At 35.4% G+C, this 21,535-nt stretch overlaps 1 protein-coding gene across 2 annotated transcripts in view; it reads left to right on the forward strand.

Moving 5' to 3' along the window:
* WDR36 (WD repeat domain 36) overlaps positions 1-21,535 on the forward strand; it is a 42,359-nt gene that overhangs the window by 9,789 nt on the left and 11,035 nt on the right. For both annotated transcript variants that reach the window (XM_059060435.2, XM_067031432.1), the window contains 10 exons: positions 481-656; positions 984-1,104; positions 1,592-1,657; positions 3,077-3,163; positions 4,371-4,516; positions 9,624-9,738; positions 10,247-10,412; positions 11,205-11,313; positions 13,289-13,368; positions 19,400-19,507. In XM_059060435.2, the coding sequence (XP_058916418.1) occupies positions 481-656; positions 984-1,104; positions 1,592-1,657; positions 3,077-3,163; positions 4,371-4,516; positions 9,624-9,738; positions 10,247-10,412; positions 11,205-11,313; positions 13,289-13,368; positions 19,400-19,507 (1,174 nt within the window). The remainder of the gene's footprint in view (positions 1-480; positions 657-983; positions 1,105-1,591; positions 1,658-3,076; positions 3,164-4,370; positions 4,517-9,623; positions 9,739-10,246; positions 10,413-11,204; positions 11,314-13,288; positions 13,369-19,399; positions 19,508-21,535) is intronic.

Consider the following 21,535-nt stretch of genomic DNA (forward strand, 5'->3'; position numbering starts at 1 on the left):
TTTCTTGGGTGTGGCGAATGGGGGCTACTCTTGGCAGAGGTGCAAGGGCTTCTCATTGCGGTGGCTTCTCTTATTGCGGAGCATGGTCTCTAGGTGCACGGGCTCAGTAGTTGTGGCGCACGGGCTTAGTTGCTCTGCGGCATGTGGGATCTTCCCTGACCAGGGCTCAAACGCGTGTCGCCTGCGTTGGCAGGTGGATTCTTAACCGCTGTGCCACCAAGAAAGGCCTTAATTTGTTTATTGATGCAAATTAAGAACACTTGAAATGCATTAGTTTGAAGCTCATAGAAATTTTCTTATAATTTAATCTAATATAAGTGAATGAAATACTGGAATATAAAGAGCCAAAGGAATATTGATAGATTATTAGTGTATAGTCTTTTTTCTAATTTTATGGATTAAAAGGATGGAGAGATAAATTCTTAAGTTTAATTGTTTTATGTTGCATGTTTTTCTTTATGTATTCTATTTTAACAACAGATGGTCATCCAGTAATGGCAGCTGGAAGCCCATGTGGCCATATTGGACTTTGGGATCTAGAAGACAAAAAGTTAATCAATCAAATGAGAAATGCACATTCTACAGCAATTGCCGGACTGACATTTCTTCATAGAGAGCCACTTCTTGTCACAAATGGTGCTGACAATGCTCTCAGGGTACTATGATTCTTATTATCTTTCTTGGCTCATGTGTCCTACCTACGCTTTGGGTTATTATAAGCCTGCTGTACTGTATCAGCCTGGAACCTAGCAGATGAACGGAGTATGGGATAATATATTGATAACAGATGGAATAGAACGCATAGCAGGTTACATGATTTTAGCGAAGTGAGAGAGTTACAGCTCAGCTTTTCCCCAGCCCCGACTCCAGGGTCAGTGGTCTGCACGCACTACCTGGTGCCACATTTGTATAGGAGATGATTTGACTGCTTGCAGATCACTTAAAACATTGTGGAAGAACCGTACTTTTTTATTTCTTGGCAGATATGGATATTTGATGGTCCCACAGGTGAAGGCCGGCTTTTGAGATTCAGAATGGGACATAGTGCTCCTCTTACCAAAATAAGATATTATGGACAAAACGGACAACAAATTCTTAGCGCAAGTGAGTTTCCGCTTTGTGCATTAATTTATTTCAGCAAGTAATGAGAGCAGAGTGTTTAATATTTATTAGGTATTTACACATTTTTAGATTCAAATGTCCCTTTGAGTGACTTGGAAATCTGAATAAAATGAGGTGATTGTTTTTGAATAATTCAGGGAACACTGTAGCTGATATTACTTTTATTTGGAGTGTCATTCTATTTACTAATCCTCAGGGACAGAAAGGGCAAATTCCAGAAATGTGGCCCTTGCCTATACAAATAATCTACTGGCAATTATTGACACCTCATTTTATCCTTTGCTCTTACTAAATGGCATTCTGTGTGCAGTTGAATATGATAAATTAGGTAGTTGCAATCAGCTCACCTTTTAAAGTGCTGCAAACTAACTTCAAGCTTTTTGTAGAATCTAATTTTATAAGAGCTGTGATTTAAATGGTCCCTTGTTTCGATGAAGCTTGATTAGGCATTTTCTCTGTATATCAACAGGTCAGGATGGAACTCTTCAGTCATTTTCCACAATACATGAAAAATTTAACAAGAGCTTGGGACATGGTACGTCATTTGCAAGATGGAAAAAAAGCTGTTGGTCACACACAAAAAAAATCATTTCAAGATTCTGTGAGATAATCAGAGGAGGTCTCATTGATAATTTCCTCTTTCTTCAGATGAAATAAAAATCCTTTGTATGAAAGAGTAGTAGTAAGATACTTAAGATCGATGTTGCTGTAGAAGTGATTGAGGTGCTAGTGTAAGGTTATTGAAGAATTAGATATCTTAGGTGGTAAAAAACATCTTAAGTGGTTAAAACATACTGCTACCACCGAAAAGACATTGATGATCTAACTTGAGCCATCTGCAGACAATAACATTTTAAAGATGGAAGGAAGCTTAGAGAAAGCATCAAAGTAAGAAGTATCCCATCTTTTTGCAAAAAGGGCTCTTTTATTCTGTATCCCTTCCCATGGTTTCTGTTATTTGAAAGAGTTTGTTTATTAAACAAAAATGTTCAGTTTTATTTATAATTACTCTTCTTTGCAAGCTAATATCCTGGCTATTCATGCATGTATATACTAACACATGAATTTCAGGATCATTTTTAAATCAATATCCAAAATAATTCTTCTTAGAATCAAATTGGAGAGATTTGATATTTTTAAGAATCGTTGGGCTTCCCTGCTGGCGCAGTGGTTGGGAGTCCGCCTGCCGATGCAGGGGACCCGGGTTCGTACCCCGGTTCGGGAGGATCCCGCATGCCGCCGAGTGGCTGGGCCCGTGAGCCATGGCCGCTGAGCCTGCGCGTCCAGAGCCTGTGCCCCGCAATGGGAGAGGCCACAGCAGTGAGAGGCCCGCCTAGCACAAAAAAAAAAAAAAAAGAATCGTCACATCTAAGAATATGATATATCCTCATTCAAGTTGTCTTTAATGTTCCTCAGTGAAGTTTTTTTAGTTTTCCACCTATTGGTCCTACATATTTAAGATTATTCAGTGGTATTTTTATTTATTTATTTATTTATTTGCGGTACGCAGGCCTCTCACTGTTGTGGCCTCTCCCGTTGTGGAGCATAGGCTCCGGAATGCAGGCTCAGCGGCCATGGCTCATGGGCCCAGCTGCTCCGCGGCATGTGGGATCGTCCCAGACCAGGGCACGAACCCGTGTCCCCTGCATCTGCAGGCGGACTCTTAACCACTGCGCCACCAGGGAAGCCTTATTCAGTGGTATTTTATATATTTTAATATAATTTGCTAATATTTATTTTTTTGTTAATATTGTGACTGCAGTCTGTTCATTTATATTTCTGTCATCGTTAATACTACTGATAATAGTGGTAATAGCATCATCTTTATTTTGCACCTGACTTAAATGGGAATATCTTGAAGTTTATAGTTATATGACAATGAATAGCTTTTTTAATATATACATTTTTCATTAAGAAGGATTCATAGCTATATTCCCTTCTCCCCTAACCACAGGATTAATAAATAAAAAGAGAGTCAAACGTAAAGGACTTCAGAATGCCATGTCAGTGAGACTTCCACCCATCACAAAGTTTGCAGCTGGTAAGAAACTTCATACTGTGTTTCAAGTTCTGCTCTGTCATTTATTTCCTCCTATGTATTTGTTTATTTCCTCCATTTTAATAAATGTTTTTACAAATATTAATAAGAATCTGGAGGGTAACTCAAATATATTTCTTTATTTCTCCCATTTTAATAAATGTTTCAGCAAATATTAATAAGAATCCAGGATGCATCCCAAGTGCATGCTAGTCTTGTGTGAAGACTGAAAATGAGTTATTTATAATTTGAACTTGTTATCTAATAATTTTAGACTTTGTTCTCTGTAAGCTATTAATAAACAATATTTGCTATTTCATTTTGTAGCTCTTCTATTTATTCTATTATATGCCTGGTATAAGAAAGTCACTAATGTAAAAAGGTGAGAACTTAGAGCTCTGGCTAATTTAATAAAGATCTGAACACACTGAAGTCTTAGTATACTGTGTCATTTGAGCAGTGCATCATTCGAAGAAGTGATTTTAAGAAAAATGTAGATAGGTAATAAGATTGTTGAGCGAAAACTATCATAGAAATAATTGTATAGGCACCATTTCCATTTCAAGATTATTTATAACAACCTGATGACTGGTAATTTTTCTTTTTAACTTTAACCCCCCTCCTGTTTATTTTCTAACTTAGAGCCTGAGTGGTCTTTCTAAAGGATCTGAATCATGTCATTTATATGCTTAAAAATCTTTCATGGCTCCTTGTCACCTTTTGGGTGCAACCTCCTCTCCTTCACATGGCTTTCAAGACCCTTGGTAATGTGACCTAGTGGCCTTGTCCTCCTCCCACCCCTCTCAAGAAAATACTTCACTTACTTGCTGTGCTTAATTTTGTACAAGTTACCCTTGGGCCTGTGTGTGTGTGTCTCAACCCCTCTCTGCCCTAGCACCACCCCCCATTACTTTCTACTTGTTTTACTTTTTTCTAGGAGCCGTTTATTACTCTCCCCAGATCTCTTAGTAAACTCTTCCTGAGTGCTCTTACAAGACACCATCTTACTTTATTGTAATTTGTAATTTCTTCTAATCAGAATCTCTTGTTAGATTGGAAGCTCATTGCTCTCAGGAATTACCTGTTTACCATCCTGTCCCTAGTGCCTAATTACAACATAGAATATTAAATGCTTAATAAATAAAATACGTAAATGAATGAGTGAGGAAATGAAAAGCAATTTGATTTTATGATTTTAATTATGTTTTAGAGGAAGCTCGTGAAAGTGACTGGGATGGTATCATTGCTTGCCATCAAGGTAAGCTATCTTGCTCAACCTGGAACTATCAAAGATCTACAATAGGTGCTTACTTTCTCAAGCCAAAAGAGCTGAAGAAAGATGACATAACTGCAACAGTAAGTGAACTTGTTTTTAAGGGCATTTTCTCCTGTAAAACTGTCTTGTGTTTATCTTATATTCAAGTTTGTTAATGATAATATTCATTGAAAGAACAAAGAACATAGTTTAACATTTTGAAATTTTTCCCTAATAGTGTTAAGTTTTCCAGCTTGGAGAGAATTATTTTAAGTTTTGCTTAATTAGATGTTGTATATTGGTTATTTTAATTTTCTGATTAATATAGGATTACTCAGGATACACTTTGAGGGGGATTTCAGCATTTATCAATATACTTTCATACCTGAATTATGTTGAGTATATAGTACTACATTCAGTGAATGTGAATCTTAAGGTTTCTTCCTTCCTTTTCTTTCTTTCAATGTAGGAGTAAGATTCAGCTAAATCTTTAATGAGTTAAAGATGTAGAAGTTATTTAAATCCTTCATTTCTTATAGTTGTCTGATTGAGTACTGTCTAAGCCTTTTTTAAATATGGTTTTTAAATGCCACTGTAACATAACTTCTTACTCCTCTATTAAAATTTTATTTTGTTTTCTTTTGATAATAATATGTGTCTTCTGTTGGGTTCAGGTTTTAAGGTATAAAGAAATGATGTCAAATTTGGTTTGCAGAATTGTTGCCTCTGCTTTTTCAAAAAAAGTTTTACTGATATATAATTCACATACTATCATATTCACTCATTTAAAGTGTATAATTTAATGGGTTTTAGTGTATTCATAGAGTTGTGCAGTTATCACCAAAATCTAATCAATCTAATTTTAGAGCATTCTCATCACCTCAGAAAGAAACCCTGTACCCACTAGCAATAAGCCCCATCCTCTCACTTTTCCCCTTCGCCATCTCCCCAACCTAGGCAACCACAACCTACTTTCTATCTATAGATTTGCCTATTCTGGGCATTTCACAGATAGAATCATACAATATATGGTCTCTGTGACTGGCTTCTTTCAGTTAGCATTTTTTTTTTTTTTTAACATCTTTATTGGAGTATAATTGTTTTACAATAGTGTGTTAGTTTTCCCTCTACAACAAACTAAATCAGTTATACATACACACATGCTCCCACATCTCCTCCCTCTTGCCTCACCCTCTCTCCCACCCTCCAGTTAGCATTTTTAAGGTTAATGTTTTTAAGGTTCATCCATGTTATAGCATGTATCAATACTTTATTCCTTTTACTGCTGAATAATATTTCATTTTCAACTTGAAATTTTGTTTAGCCATTGATAGTTGATGGACATTTGTGTTGTTTCTAGTTTTTGACTATTGTAAATAATGCTTCTGTGGACATCAGTGCACAAGTTTTTGTGTGGACATATGTTTTTGTTTCTCTACATTTATATCTAGGAGTGGAATTGTTAGGTCATAATGTAACTCTAACGTTTTTGAGGAACTGCCAACCTGTTTTCCAAAGTGGCTGCACAAGTTTATATTCCCATCAGCAATGTATAAAGGTTCCAATTTCTGTATGTCCTAGCCAACACTTGTGCTTATCTGTTCTTTTGATAATTGCTGTCCTAGTGTGTATGAAGTAGTATATTACTGTGGTTTCTGATTTGCATTTCCCCAATGACTTAACCATGTTGAGCATCTTTTCATGTGCTTATTGGTCATTTCTACATCTTTGGAGAAATATCTATTCAAATTCTTTGCCATTGTTTCATGGGGTTATTTATCATTTTCCTCTTGAGTTGAAATAGCTCCTTATATATTCTGGATACAGGTCCCTTATCACATATGTCATTTACAAATATTTTCTCCCATTCTGTGGGGTGTCATTTCCTTTTCGTGTTGGTGACATTTCAGCGTAAGGGGTTTTAATTTTGAAGTCCAACCTTTTTTTTTTTTCTTGTGGTTTTTTGAAAAATATTGCCTAACTCAAGGCCATGAAAAATTTACTCCTGTGATTTCATCTGAGAGTTTCATAATGTTAGCTCTTAAATTTAGATCTGTAATCCTTTTCGAGTTAATTTTTGTGTATGATATCATGTAGGCATCCAAGTTCATTCTTTACATTTGGATATCTAGTTATGTCAGCATCATTTGCCCAAAACACTGTTCTTTCCCCATTGAATGGCCTGGGTACCCTTGCCAAAAATAGTTTGACATGAATGTGAGGGCTTTTTTCTGGATTCTCAGTTTTCTTTAATTGTTCTGTATGTCTATTTTTATGCCAGTACCACACTGTCTTGATTATGGTACCTTTCTAGTAAGTTTTTTGAAATCAGGATGATTGAATCTTCCAAGTTCTTCTTTTTTCAAGATTGCTTTGGCTATTCTGGTCTATTGCATTTCCATATGAATTTTAGGATCAGCTTGTCAATTTTTGCAAAGAAGGCAGTTAGGATTTTGATAGGGATCTTGTTGATTCCACACCTCAGTTTGAGGAGTGTTAACCATCGTAATATTACTTCTGATCCATAAACATGGGATGTCTTTCCACTTAATTAGACTTTTAATTTCTGTTAGCAGTGTTTTGTAGTTGTCAGTATACAAGCCTCATACTTCTTTGGGTAATTTTTCCTAGAATTGTATTCTTTTCAGTACTGTTATAAATAAAATTCTTTCCTTAATTTCATTTTGGATTGTTCATTGGTAATGTATGGAAATATTGATTTTTGCACATTGATCTTATATCTTACAGCCTTGCTGAACTTATCTATCAGCTCTATTAGTTTGTTAGATGCCTCTGCTTTTGAAAATGCATATTTAAAGTATAACCACATTCGATCCTATTTTGTACAAATTTTTTTTGCCAGATGTATGCTCTGTTCTCCATAGTACAAAAATCCACTCTTAAGCTTTTATCTCTAAGCCATAGAGAGTCTATCTTAAACTTCCTTAAGTTTACCTGCAAAGTTTTGAGTAGCTATTGTAATAGTAGTGGTAATAATAATTACAGCTAACATTTTTTGTGTGCTTACCTTGTTCTAGGCTCTGCCTAGCACATATCAATATTATTTTATATTATTTTCATAACAGTCCTATGATATGGAGTATTGTTAGCCTCTTTTTATAGGCAGTAAAACTGAGGCTGAGGCTTACTGTAATTAGTAATATGCCTGAGATCAGTAAAACTAGTAAATGGAAGAGCTGGGATTTGAACCTAGGACCACTCCTTCTAGAACCTATGTTCTTAACTCATAGCCTATAATGATCACTCATAGAACATTTTTTGTGTGTGTGTCACAGACACACACACACACACAATGATACTTAACTGGTGCTGGGTTGGAGTCAGCTATCTGGAGCAAAGCCAGTAGCCAATAAGTAGCAAACCAGTAAGTGTTTATCAGAGAACGCAGGTACTAGAGTACAATTTGTCAATCAGAGGTAACCTTCTTAGCTTATTCATTTTTGCTTTGCTTGTGCTGTCTTCAACAATAGGATAGAATGAATAAATAAATAAACAAAAGGAGACTTCCAGAAGCAGTCCCATTAACAACAATACATTCTATTAAAATAAATGCAAGTTCCAGAAAGTACAGCAGTCCCCCCTTATCCATGGTATCACTTTCCATGATTTCAGTTATCTGCAGTCAACTTTGATCTGAAAATATTAAATAGAAAATTCCAGAAGTACACAATTCATAAATTTTAAATTGCATGCCATCTGAGTAGCACTGTCCCTCTCTGTCGTGAATCATCTTTTTATCTAACGTGTCCATGCTCTATACACTACCTACCCATTAGTACAGGAAAAAACATAGTATATATAGGGTTTGGTGCTATCCACTGTTTCAGGCATCCACTGGGGGTCTTGGAACATATTCTCTGCAGATAAGGGGGACTACTGTATAGCAGGGCCATCAGGGGCCATTACTTGTAGGTTATAGCCTAGTATCTTTATTAGTTCCTGAGAGCATAAATATATAACATAGCATAAACATTTATGAGTTGTTCAAAATAGGTAAATTTATGTTAGTGTTCTATTTGGGAAGATAGAATGCTTTATAAGGTTAGTCCATAATTTCCTATCTAAAACTTTTTTAAAGTAATAAGCTATAATTGTCTAGAAAAATATAGGTGTAAGTGGAGCATACTTCTGTGGATGCTGTGTAAATATATCTTGACTCAGTGGTGTATCAATCTTACGCTGCTTTGCACAGTTAAATATCCTCTGTTGAATATTTTATTTTAGGTCTTAGAAGTCATCTGTTTCGTTAGGCATAAATTCAACAGTCTTTTGAATTAACTGTTGGGTGGGTGACATCTGACTGATGCACAGTGGCAATGAAGGATTTCTCTGGGCATGACCCACCACATAGCCAGTCTCATGTTTTTAACAGAAAAAAAAGACATCTTTTTAATATAATATTGCTACTTTAAGTATTAAAATATGAATTTATTTTACAGAAACTGCTTATAAACTAAATGTTTTCCATGCAGTATCTCATGTATTTCCTTCCTAATACGTTGTAATTAAAGTATTTGGGGCTTTTTCATTGGACATCCCAACTGATATGGTTCCAGTTTTATATCCGCTATAAAAGCAATTACAGGGCTTCCCTGGTGGCGCAGTGGTTGAGAATCCGCCTGCCGATGCAGGGGACATGGATTCGTGCCCCAGTCTGGGAAGATCCCACATGCCGCGGAGCGGCTAGGCCTGTTAGCCATGGCCGCTGAGGCTGCGCATCCGCAGCCTGTGCTCCGCAACGGGAGAGGCCACAACAGTGAGAGGCCCGCGTACCACAAAAAAAAAAAAAAAAAAAAAGCAATTACAAAAGTAAGGTAATGAGAAATTAGGCAATGGAATGCTTTGACTTTAGTACCGTTGTGAATAAATTAAAAATTGAAGACCAGTTGATATACCATTCTCCTGAGTAAATTTCAATTGAGTTAAATTTGGTTATGTTTTGCTGTCTTGGAAGTGTGGATTACTCTATACTTCTTAGAGAATATAGATAGAATCAAACAGATATTTCTAATACACCCAAATATAATTTATATTATGTTTAAGAAAATTAACGAAGCAATTCATTTATCATTCATTTTTTAAACATGAGATAATTAGTAGATTAAAAAAATAATTTGGAAACCATAAAGTACAATAAAAATGTTAGCTATTTTCTGTGTCATTTGTGTTAATTTTTTTTCCCTTAAGGCAGCGGATATAACTTCTTGCGGAAACTTTGCCGTGATTGGTCTCTCATCAGGAACTGTAGATGTATATAACATGCAATCGGGTATACACCGAGGAAGTTTTGGCAAGAATCAAGGTATTGAATTTATTTTTATTTTTCTTATTTTTTAAAAAAAGTAATATAGATAGATAAAAGGCTAATAAATGTCACTGGCATTTATTAAATTCTTGAGTGCTAGTCATTTTGCTAAAGTTGTATATGGGTTATCATCAGCCGTATGTGGCAGATACTACCATTATATCTATTTGAAACACCATGTTGAAATAAAGAGAATGAAGTCATAGTTGTATTAGGGGAAAGTGGATATTATAGAAATTAAAGGTTCTTTCTTTCTTCTCCTTGCATCAAGCAGAAAATCTTAACTATTTTTTGAAACCTTCATGGCATCAACCTGATGGATTTTGTTATTACTCAAGTGGTATAATAATCTCTCTGCTCCCTAAAATCCATATTAATTTAAAGATTTTAGGGGCGTTAAATAGTGGGAACTTAGATATTTAAATAAAGGAATCACTGTTTGTGTAGTGTTCAGAGAGTCAGTTGCAATTCTTATTTCTTTTTTCTTTTAACATATGCTTTAAAGCCCATAAAGGAACTGTTAGAGGTGTTGCAGTGGATGGATTAAACCAGTTGACAATTACAACTGGTAGTGAAGGAGTACTCAAGTTCTGGAACTTTAAAAACAAAGTTTTAATTCATTCTGTGAGCCTTGATTCATCTCCAAATATGATGCTGCTACATAGAGACAGGTAAAGTTTTTCTTTTAATGATAATGGACTTTCTTCTTGATGTTTTTAGTCCTTTATTTAAGTACAGTAGACCTTTGAACAACACAGGTTTGAACTGTGCAGGTGCACTTATACACAACTTTCTTTCACTAAATACTCACTGTAGCACTACATGATCCACTGTTGGTTGAGTCCACAGATGCAGAACCATGGGCATTGGAGGGCCAACTGTAAAGTTAATATCATCTTTTTAAAAAACATTTAGTTTTGACTGCATTGGGTCTTTGTTGCTGCACACAGGCTTTTTTTAGTTGCGGCGAGCTGGGGCTACTCTTTGTCACAGTGCATGGGCTTCTCATTGCAGTGGCTTCTTTTGTTGCGGAGCATGGGCTCTAGACGCGTGGGCATCAGTAGTTGTGGCTCGAGGGCTCTAGAGTGCAGGCTCAGTAGTAGTGGTGCACGGGCTTAGTTGCTCCGTGGCATGTGGGATATTCCCAGACCAGGGATCGAACCCATGTCCCCTGCATTGGCAGGCAGATTCTTACTGTGCCACCAGGGAAGTCCCCCAGCTGTAAAGTTATATGCAGATTTTTTTCTGCAGAGGGGTGGCCCCCTAACCCTCATGTAAAGTGGTCAACTATAGGTAATTTACCAATTGGGAAAAACCAGACTTTTCATATAAAAGAACAGCATTTTGCTTAATTTCCCCCAAAGGTATACTTGATTAACAAAATTTAAATGAATGTGAGATTTTAGTTCGAGGGTTTTTGTTTGTTTGTTTGTTCATTAAAACTGTTGCATTTATCTTGCTAGTGGCATTCTGGGACTTGCCTTGGATGACTTCTCCATTAGAGTTTTGGACATAGAAACTAGGAAGACTGTCAGAGAGTTCTCTGGACACCAAGGCCAAATAAATGACATGGTAAAACAAACTTTAGATGTTTAAATAAAACTTGATTCATTTCTATTTCTGTTTAGGTTTAAAAAGTTCAGATGATTGAAACATCTTTTTAATAACGTTAAACTCATATGAGGAGATGTTCAAAATAAATAATTAGGAGACTAATTTTCAAAAAAGAGATTTTTAAGGAAAATTTAGAATTAATAGAAGTTTAATATTTCTCAGGAAGTTAATGCCATTAAAGTATAAATCCCAGAGTTCATTTTTTTCTCTTTAAACAAGGCCAGAATATACTTTGGAGAGTGAATCATTGAAACATAAGTATTGTTTTTGACTTAATATTAAACTAAGCTGAGAGAACTCATTTCTGTTTTTCTACATTCATAATGAATTAATAGGAGACCTAGAATATCTGATTTTTGGTTCATTCTAGTTTAGTGTTATTTCTGCAGTTTACCTTAACTTCAAAAGAGTTTAATTAATAAAAATGTGTTTTAGCTTACTATTATGTTGTTATAGTGAGAAATATGGTAATAAGTACTCTAGTTTAAAAAGTGTAAGTTGAAGACTTTGCATCAATTGCAGATACCTTTATTTACTTGAAACAGAAAAAATAAAATAAAATAAAATCCTACATAGTGACGCTCGCAACAGCTACTTTTACTTATCACTTCTTACACCAAAAATCTGAATTTGCAATGTTTACCCCCATTTCCTTAAAAATCAGGGGTCAGGGGTTAATGGTCAGGAAATTGTGTTATTCTGCAGATAAGAGATTGGCAGAACTACCCATCAACAGAATTTGTTGTGACAGCATCTATAGAAATGGGGGTGGGAGTGGAGTAATTTTGATGAAATTGCATTTTTGAAAACATCTGTCAATGCCATCTTGCTCTTCCTATTTCTTTCCTTTTCAAACTTTATTTTCAAGTTATACGTGTGGAGTTTCCCCTAGTCAATAACAAATTACTCCTGTTCCATTAAATCTATGAGCATTTATAACATGACTTCACCTATCAAAGTTATTTTCCCATACTTTATTATCTGCACTATCCTGTAAATTGAGTTCTCTGCACCTTAAGGTTTGAGTTTCCATAGTATCATCGCAGCCCCATGACCAAGTTGGAGTTCACTTATCCCACTATTATTTGCTAATATGGTTGGGCATAATCCCTATGGTGTGTTTACACTCCTGGATGAACAATCTACTACCATTATAAACCTTAAAAGTTTTTCCTTTTGGGTCTTCTTTTACATTTGACTTGGTTTAAAGTTCATGTGCTGTAGGTAGAGAGCTATTATTTTTCCATTTTTATCTACAGAGAAGATATAACTTCTTCATGGTGGCATAAGTAGTTTATTATTCAAATTTATTTTGAAAATCTGATTATTGTGGTTTTAATTTATACTTGGGAAATAAAACATCATTAAGGAAGAAAAGACTTTTAACTGAATCTATAAGTACAAGCAGAAGGACTTCTTTAGTAACTTCACTATATTAAGAGAATTTGCGTTCTTCAAAATCATTCTTAGAAAGCCATTCTAATATATAGATGCTTTTCAAGGAAATGTAGCTTTTGTTGCTTTCACAGATTTCTCACAAAATATTTCTAATAGAATGTTCTCAGAACAGCAATTTTATGTTAAAAACAATTAGTAGTCAAACAGTTTGTTAACTGTCTATAAATATAGGAGATTATGGAGTAGAAATTGAAAATTGGGTGAAACTGTTCATTTTTAAAACTTTATAATTCATGTAAAAGCTTAGTCCTTAGCTGTATCCAAATCAATGGTATATAAGATGGTATTTTATGTAACAAGATGTAAATTTTATACTTCGAACATTTTTTAATGAAGCATGCATTATCTTTTCATTTCTTGTATTCTTTAAGCTGTTAAATATACAGACATAAACATACATACAGAAATGCATACATATACACATACACATATATTTATATATGCTTTTTTTTTTTTTTTTTTTTTTAATTTAAAGGCTTTCAGTCCTGATGGTCGTTGGTTAATAAGTGCTTCAATGGATTGCTCTATTAGAACTTGGGACCTTCCATCTGGGTGGTGAGTTTTTAAATCTCTAACCTTATCAGAGGTTTTTATCAGTCATTGTCATTACATGTGACTTTTACCTGTTGTTAATGGATTATGTACTTTTTGAATGTGAATATATTGGGGGATTTTTCTAACCTGACTATATTTTATCCTTGGAGTGTTTTTTATCTCAAACAGCAGAGATTAGTGCCATAAAAGATAATAGGAAAATCCAATCTCTTAGGTTCTCTATTCCTACAAAATTGAGATATAGAAGTGAGTTGCATAAACCTTAAGAAAGCACATTTGGCCTTTTTGATACTCCAAAGTAGAGATCATACTTTAGGACTACAAACTTTTATTTTGAGTATTTTTTTGTTTTTGTTGTTGTTGATACTGAATTTAGTTAAGAGATCAAAACACTTTGCTTTGTGTATATTATATATTTTCTGTCTCTAACATAATTCTTGAAAAAAGACATTTAGGTACCTTAAAGTAATGAAAATGTGTGTCTTCAGATTTGGGTAAAACCCAACAGTGTTCAGAAATCTGTCATAGATTGAAACTTGCTACTAAAACAGCATATGAAGAAAAAACATTAAATCTGTTAAATAATTTGAGAGAGAGAGTACTTTGTTGTTAAAAATTATGTAGGAATATAGATACAATTTGAAATCTTATCACTTAACATAGAATTGCTTAGATTGAGTTTGAAAGGAGTGATGGGAAAAGGAACATACCATAAGGAAAGAGATACATAAGAAAGATGAGAAGAAGCTAGTACTTTTCAATCTCTTGAAATATTCCTAAACTAAGTTTTGTCCAATTCAACTCCTCTTCTTTCTCAGGAATTAGATAAGCTCATACCTGAAAGCAGTTTGACCTTTGGAAAGGAAAAACCCTGATATACTTATTTCCCTTTAAGTTTGATAAAGGAATGAGGCAGAGCTGTCTATACAGCATACATACTGGATTTGGAAATATGCACAGCAAGAGTGTCACTAATGGGTCCAACTCTAATAACTAGGGAATTTGGTCCACAGGTGTGTCTCTTTTGTACTTAAAATACAGTAAAGCAAAATAAAATTAGTTGCCTGTGTCCTTCAGCTTCAAAACGTTCACCTCAAGTTGTTACTTTCTTAATTAAAAAAAAAAAAAACACTTTTTTCTAAAGATACCATTAGAAATATTGATAAGTCTTTTGCTTCTTAGACTTTTGCTTCTATCTAAAAGTGAACATTATAATTTGCATTACTTTACAGTAGGAAAGTTGTACAGAAAATAGAGTTGACACAATGCCCTTTTCATTTTCCTTTTTAGGAAAGTTCATGTTAGATGGGAGAGACAGGTTCAGTAGTACTACATTGGCAAAATATTTTTTTTAAGTGGTAAGGTTTTTTTGGAATGGAAGAATTAGGATCTGAAAGTAGCATTCAAAGCCACCAGTCTTTGACTCAGCATTAGCCTTTTTTGCTGAATTTCTTATTTTAGTAAAAAGATGAACAGATTTAAATCTGATAGATTTTCAACTCTGGTATCTTATTTTTCGGTGAACACAGGCGATTTTAAGTGAATACAGAGGCATTAAGCTGGGAGAAACACCAGAGCAAGAAGTGAGTCACATAGGGATTGTTAAAAGAAATATAATAATTGGACCAAAGTATATTTTTAGTAAAGAAAAAACTTTTTTGGTTAAGATTTGAAGTGGAGCAAATGAGAAAGGTTGAAAAGCAGTATCATACAACTGCTGCTGCCTAACTGCAGCCAAGCTAACATTTACCATGAGCTGCTAGGCACTTTATATGCTTTTATTTTTCATCTTTTCTCATATCCTATTAGGTATAGGTACTGTTTTTTAGTCCTCTTTAACAAATGAGGAAATGGAGGCTCAGAGAAAAGTTAAGTGATTTGCCCAAGGTGACATAGTTTGTTAATGAGATTTTGCCGTAATAAGCATAGGGGAAAGACTTTTTCCAATAGTTGTGATATCAGCCTTGCTTGGGTTGTGTCGTATGTTCTAAGGATGATTTGGTTTTCTTGATGTAGAAGATAGTAAGGAAGTAAGGATCAGTATTTCATCATACAACCATAGGTAACTGTTGGGTTTTTTTGTTTTTGTTTCATTTTAATATTTATTTTTTTATATTTTGGCTGTGCTGGGTCATAGTTGCGGCACACAGGATCTTCACTGAGGCATGTGGACTTCTTAGTTGCAGCACGCGGACTCTTAGTAGCATGCATGCAGTATCTAGTTCCCCAACCAGGGATCGAACCCAGGCCCCCTGCATTGGGAGCGCAGTGTCTTGTGCACTGGACCACCAGGGAAGTCCTCTGTTGGGTTTTTTTATTTCCCCCATTTTTTTAAAACATAATTAGTCTGGCAGCCTTTGGAGAGTCCTAGTTTTTTCTTCAGGAAGCAGTTTTATCATTTACATAACATGTTAAATATGTAAAGAATGAATATACTCATTATGAAGGCTAAAAAGTGATACGTATGAGTACACCTTTGGTGTGTGTGGTAACATACAGATGTATCCATCTGGAATTGTGCCTATCTAAAACAAATTGCAGGGACTTCCTTGGTGGCGCAGTGATTAAGGGTCCACCTGTCAATGCAGGGGACACGGGTTCGAACCCTGGTCCAGGAAGATCCCATGTGCCGCGGAGCAGCTAAGCCCATGCACCACAACTGCTGAGCCTGTGCTGTGGAGCCCATGAGCCACAACTACTGGCTCACGCCCCACAGCTACTGAAGCCCGTGTGCCTAGAGCCCATGCTCCACAACAAGAGAAGCCACAGCAACGAGAAGTCCACGCACCGCAACAAAGAGTAGCCCCTGCTTGCCGCAGCTAGAGAAAGCCTGCATGCAGCAATGAAGACCCAATGCAGCCAAAAAAATAAATTATTAAAAGAAATTGCATAGGTACTGAACTGTTTACTGTAAAGGTTTTTTTGTTTAAGTGCTGAACATTTTCTTGTGTTTGTAGGATTCTCAGATAAGCAGAGTTGAAATTTTTTTTTAATTTCTTTTTTTAAAAATTTATTTATTTATTTATTATTTTATTTTGATAAAATACAGCTTTAGCACAGGCTTAGCAGTTGTGGTAAATGGGCTTAGTTGCTCTGTGGCATGTGGGATCTTCCCGGACCAGGGATTGAAACCCGTGTCCCCTGCATTGGCAGGCAGATTCTTAACCACTGCACTACCAGGGAAGTCCCCAGAGTTGAAATTTTTTTATCCCTGAAATTATCTATCATCCCCTACCACTACCACCTGTAATTTCTGGTTGCTTTTAATCTCTTAGAAGTTTAGGTTGAACTCTTTTGGGGGTGAGAAAAACATAAAATTAAATAGTTTTAATAGAATTTTGCATTTTTTTTTCTGTCTCATCCCCCTGACCTTGCTTTTTGAGGAGCATTACATGAGAATAATTGCAGTAGAACATTGTTTTGTATTTCTCACTGAGGCAAAACTATCCCTTTATTCTATTCATTAAAGTTTCCTTTGTAAGGTGATTCCATCACTTTGGAGATTGAACATCTAGACATTCTCTGCATTTGTTTAGAATGTAATCAGAAGTGGGTTAATGTTACCTGTTTATGAGGAGCTCTGTACTTGAAAATCTGATCCCTTAAAATGGGAATTTTTTTTCAGTTTTTCTCTCAAAAAACATAATTTACCTGAGACTTCATCTTGTAAGATTAGCAGGAGACTATATGGTAGTTAGGTCTGGGATTAAGCCTGTAGACTTAAGCTTTATGAACTAATTTGGCCATGTAAAATATGCAGTGGATGTGGAAACCACCTTCCTCAGTTTGATGCTTTTACATAATGGAAGGCCAGCCTACCCACACACAACAGCTGTGGAAGTCACATTGCACAATGAATTTGCCAAGGCAATTATAGTATCAAGTAAAATTTGCTCAAGCAGTAGATTTCTCTTTTTAACAGATAGATTCTGAACATGTTAGGGAGTTTCACCCCTCACACACTTACACTTGTAGTGAACAAATATTAAGACAAAGAAGAAATAGTAAGATCTGAAATTGCTGAGTTTCGGTTTAATCATCAGTATACATGGAGATAAAGTTTTTGCTCTGGGTTGTTTGCATTAAATGAATTAACAAATAATTTTACAGTCTCTGGTATATAATAAGTGTGTAGCAAACGTCCGTCTCCCCAATTCCTTTGATCCCCAAGAGCAGCTGTTCTTGTGAGTTTCCAAAGAAGGGTTGAGCAGAAATCAGATTATTACTCACCTTTTTTCCCCATAAGTGAAAATTAAACATCAGTCATTGTCCTGAGCACACTTTGGTTTGTTTGTAGTGCTCCTAATTTTAGTCTTGTCCTACTACCTTGCATTCATTAGTTAAGGTTCACATTGTTAATCACTCTGTGAACACATTGAGAGAAATTTTATCATGGATAAGTCATTTAATGCTTCCATTGGAAAGTCTTCACTTTGAGTTGCTCAGAGTGTGCTTCATGAATCACCAGTGTAGGCATCTTTTGGGTGTGTGTGCTATCAAACTGTTGTACCTTTAGTTTCGGTAATGGTTTTACTGAGCTTATAGTGATTAAGTGTGCAGACTGCTTGGTGACAGATATGGCTCAGTTACTTTCTACCTTGAGCAAGTTTTTAAATCTTACTGGGCCTCATTTTTCTAATGTGTATAGTTAGGACAGATCTGCCTCATAAGGTTGTGAGGATTAAATTAGGCACAAGTGCTCAGGATACTTCCTAGCATGGAGCACTAAAAAAAGTGTTAACTCCTGTCATTTGCTTTCTTGAAATAATTTGGTTTATTTAATATAGATTCTGAGCTTCAGTCATCTTGCCATGTCTTCTCATGGATAATGTATTGGCTTCAGTGAGTAAAGTAGTTTTTAAAATATATTGGCTTCAGTGAGTGAAGTAGTTTTTAAAACAGCCCTGATTAAAACCAGTATACTCCTCTTGAAATATACAAGGTATTCACACTCTTAGCCAGCCTAAGAAGCCTCTTCTGCAAGATGCCAATGTGTTAGGCCCTTCTTTTGCTCCTTAAATTCACCTCATTAAACTTCCTGCTTCCACCATCCTAGTTCAAATCTTCACTGCTTGTTAGGTGACTACTACCATAATCTCACTGTTCTTTCTATTCAGATATATTCTACATTCTGCTAGCAGATTTTCTTATGAAAGTGAAGATTACAGCACTATCTGCTCAAAAGCCTGTGGTGACTTCCCATTTATTAAAAGAAAAAAACAAACTCAGATGTTTGGTATTCAAGACGAAACTGCACTCCTCACTAGACACTGTTTTCCCTCACCTTGCCCTCCACATTTCCCTCACCCAGAAGATGCTTTCTTTACCATCAACATCCATTGAATTCCTGTCCATTTGTAAGACTCATCTCACACACTGTTTTCTGAGAAGCCTATTCTGAGTCGTCTTCTTGAATGTGATGGCTCCCTTTTCCCCAGTTTCAACCCCTGCTCACAGCTTTTTGAAGCGGTGAGACTAGTTTCCATAAGCTGCTTTATGATTATGCTCTATAGACTGAATTTTCATGTTTCATATATAGCATGGTTACCAATTTGAAAAAGAGAATTGCTCAAATTTTTTTCCACTACCATTCTCTTATTATTTATAACGATTTTATTACTTTCTTCTATTGCCTACACCTTTTATTACTTTCATTGAAATAACAAATACAGGAGAGTACTGATAATCTATTTTAAATGTGTGACATCTTTAGAATTGTTTCCAAGTCTACCAAAATGGCATTCCAGAAAAACAGCATTTCCTCCTGTATTCTCCCTGTTGTTGAAACTCTTTTTCCAGTTAATTGGTCTATTTAGTGCTCTGCTCTGGATCTTTCTCATTAAGGAGATTATTTTCACATAGTAACTTAGTTAACAAAGCTCTTTGTTAGTGATGACTTTCTGGTGTTGGTGTTTTAAAAAAATAAATTTCTGCATCTCTTACCCTTTGTTTTTTTAGCAAAAATGTATTTTGTGAATTATATCCTTTTCAGTAGAGTTCAAATATTTTAACACCTTGATTCTTTTTATAGCCTTATAGACAGCTTTTTGTTGGACTCAGCTCCTCTTAATGTTACTATGTCCCCTACTGGAGACTTTCTGGCCACTTCCCATGTAGACCACCTTGGAATTTATCTATGGTAAGTTCTCTTTGGGGTAAGAAGGAAAAGGAAGATGATATTGTCAGACAATCATAGTTGCTAACATTGCCCTTTAGGTTTTTTTTTTTAACTTATAAAATGGAAATGTCACATAGTTCACCATAAGTGTATGAGTAAGTCAACATCTGCTTGATAATTTAGATAGCTTTGCTCAAGTGTGTACTCTAAACCACATGATTGATTTTTATCTGTTATACTGTTTGGCTTTTATTTGCAGAAAGGATAAGTTTTAAAAAAAATCTTAGAAAAGGGATATCCCCAGCCAGGCTGGTCTTCCTGCCATTGCCTCAATACCCCTTTATGACCTTGGCTAGTCACTTCTCAACTTCAGACTCCTTTATCTATAAAATAAGGAATAAGTGTGGGCAAAATGCTTTCTACGATTCATTTTAGTTGCATAACTTTTCATAGCCATGTACAGATCTTTATGGTGGTCTTCCAATGGTGATGAACACAGAAGAGTTCAAAATAAATTATCCATTATCTGGGTCTACAAAATTTTTTGTTTCTTTTCTGAGTTTAGATGCCTAATTCTTTTAACTCTTATTAAGGAAGAGGAAAAAATGAATTCCTTTTCTAATTACAAGATTTTCTAATTGGCTTTTTAGGATATGAAAGTAAATTCACTATATAATAGAAATAGATTCTGACCATCTTAGTAAGCAAAATGGAGTATCTCCTGGAATCTTTGAGGCTTGAACAATCAAGAGAAGAATGGTAGCTGTGGTACCTCAGCAATAAGAGCATATAGTACAGCTATTAACTAAGAATCTGATATTTCCAGTTTTTATTTTCCATTCCAGATTCATTATGTTTAGGAGACAGAATCTGATTAGCCCACTTTGGGACAGGTATCCACATCTTGATTAGTCATCCAAGGCCATGGTGCAGGGTCAGGTATAGCACTTAGAGGACCATTCTAGAAAGGAGAAATCCGTGACTGTTCAGCAACCCCCCAAGAATCCGATCAGCATATTCTCTCTCTGACTTAATTCTCTCAGTCCATCTTTACTTCATTTATAATTTCCTTATATGAAGGTTGCCATTTGTCAAAGCAATATAAATATATGGATGTTATGTTACCTTATAAAAGTATTATCCATTACTGATCTCTCAAATAAATATTGGGTTGGCCAAAAAGTGCCTTCAGTTTTTAAGTAAAAATAAAAGACACATTTTTCATTTTTTACCAAGAACTTTATTGAACAATGTATTCATTCACCCTTTGTTCCACTACCTTCTGCCATTTTTCAGGCAACTTCCTAATTCCACCTTCCCAAAGCTTTTTGTCTTTTTGAGCAAAGAATTGTTCCAGGTGCCTTTTCAGTCTTTCAAGGAATTGAAATTTTTTCCATTAAGAGAATTTTGTAAAGACCGAAATAAATGGAAATCCGAAGGTGCATTGTCTGGTGAATACGGCAGATGAATCAGAACTTCTCAGCCAAGCTGTAACAGTTTTTGCTGGTCATCAGAGAAACAAATGCAGTCTTACGTTATCCTGATGGAAGATTATGTGTTTTCTGTTGACTGATTCTGGATGCTTTTCGTCGAGTGCTGCTTTCGGTTGGTCTAACTGGGAGCAGTACTTGTTGTAATTAATTGTTTGGTTTCCTGGAAGGAGCTCATAATAGAGGACTCCCTTCCATTCCCACCGTATATACAACGTCACCTTTGGATGAAGGCTGGCCTTTGGTGTAGTTGTTGGTGGTTCATTTCGCTTGCCCCATGATCTCTTCCATTCCACATTATTGTACAGTTCCACTTTTCATTGCCCATCACAATTTGCTTTAAAAACAGAACGTTTTCATTAATGTTTAAGTAGAGAATCACATGTGGAAATACGATCAAGGTTTTTTTTGCTTAACTTACATGTAACAGAAACATCAAAGCGATTAACATAACCAAGCTGGTGCAAATGATTTTCAACGCTTGATTTGGACATTTTGAATATGTTGGCTATCTCCTGCCTAGTATAACGTTGATTGTCCTCAATTAATGTCTCTATTT

Source organism: Kogia breviceps, chromosome 4 (genome assembly GCF_026419965.1).
Source record: "Kogia breviceps isolate mKogBre1 chromosome 4, mKogBre1 haplotype 1, whole genome shotgun sequence".
Lineage (NCBI taxonomy): Eukaryota > Metazoa > Chordata > Mammalia > Artiodactyla > Physeteridae > Kogia > Kogia breviceps.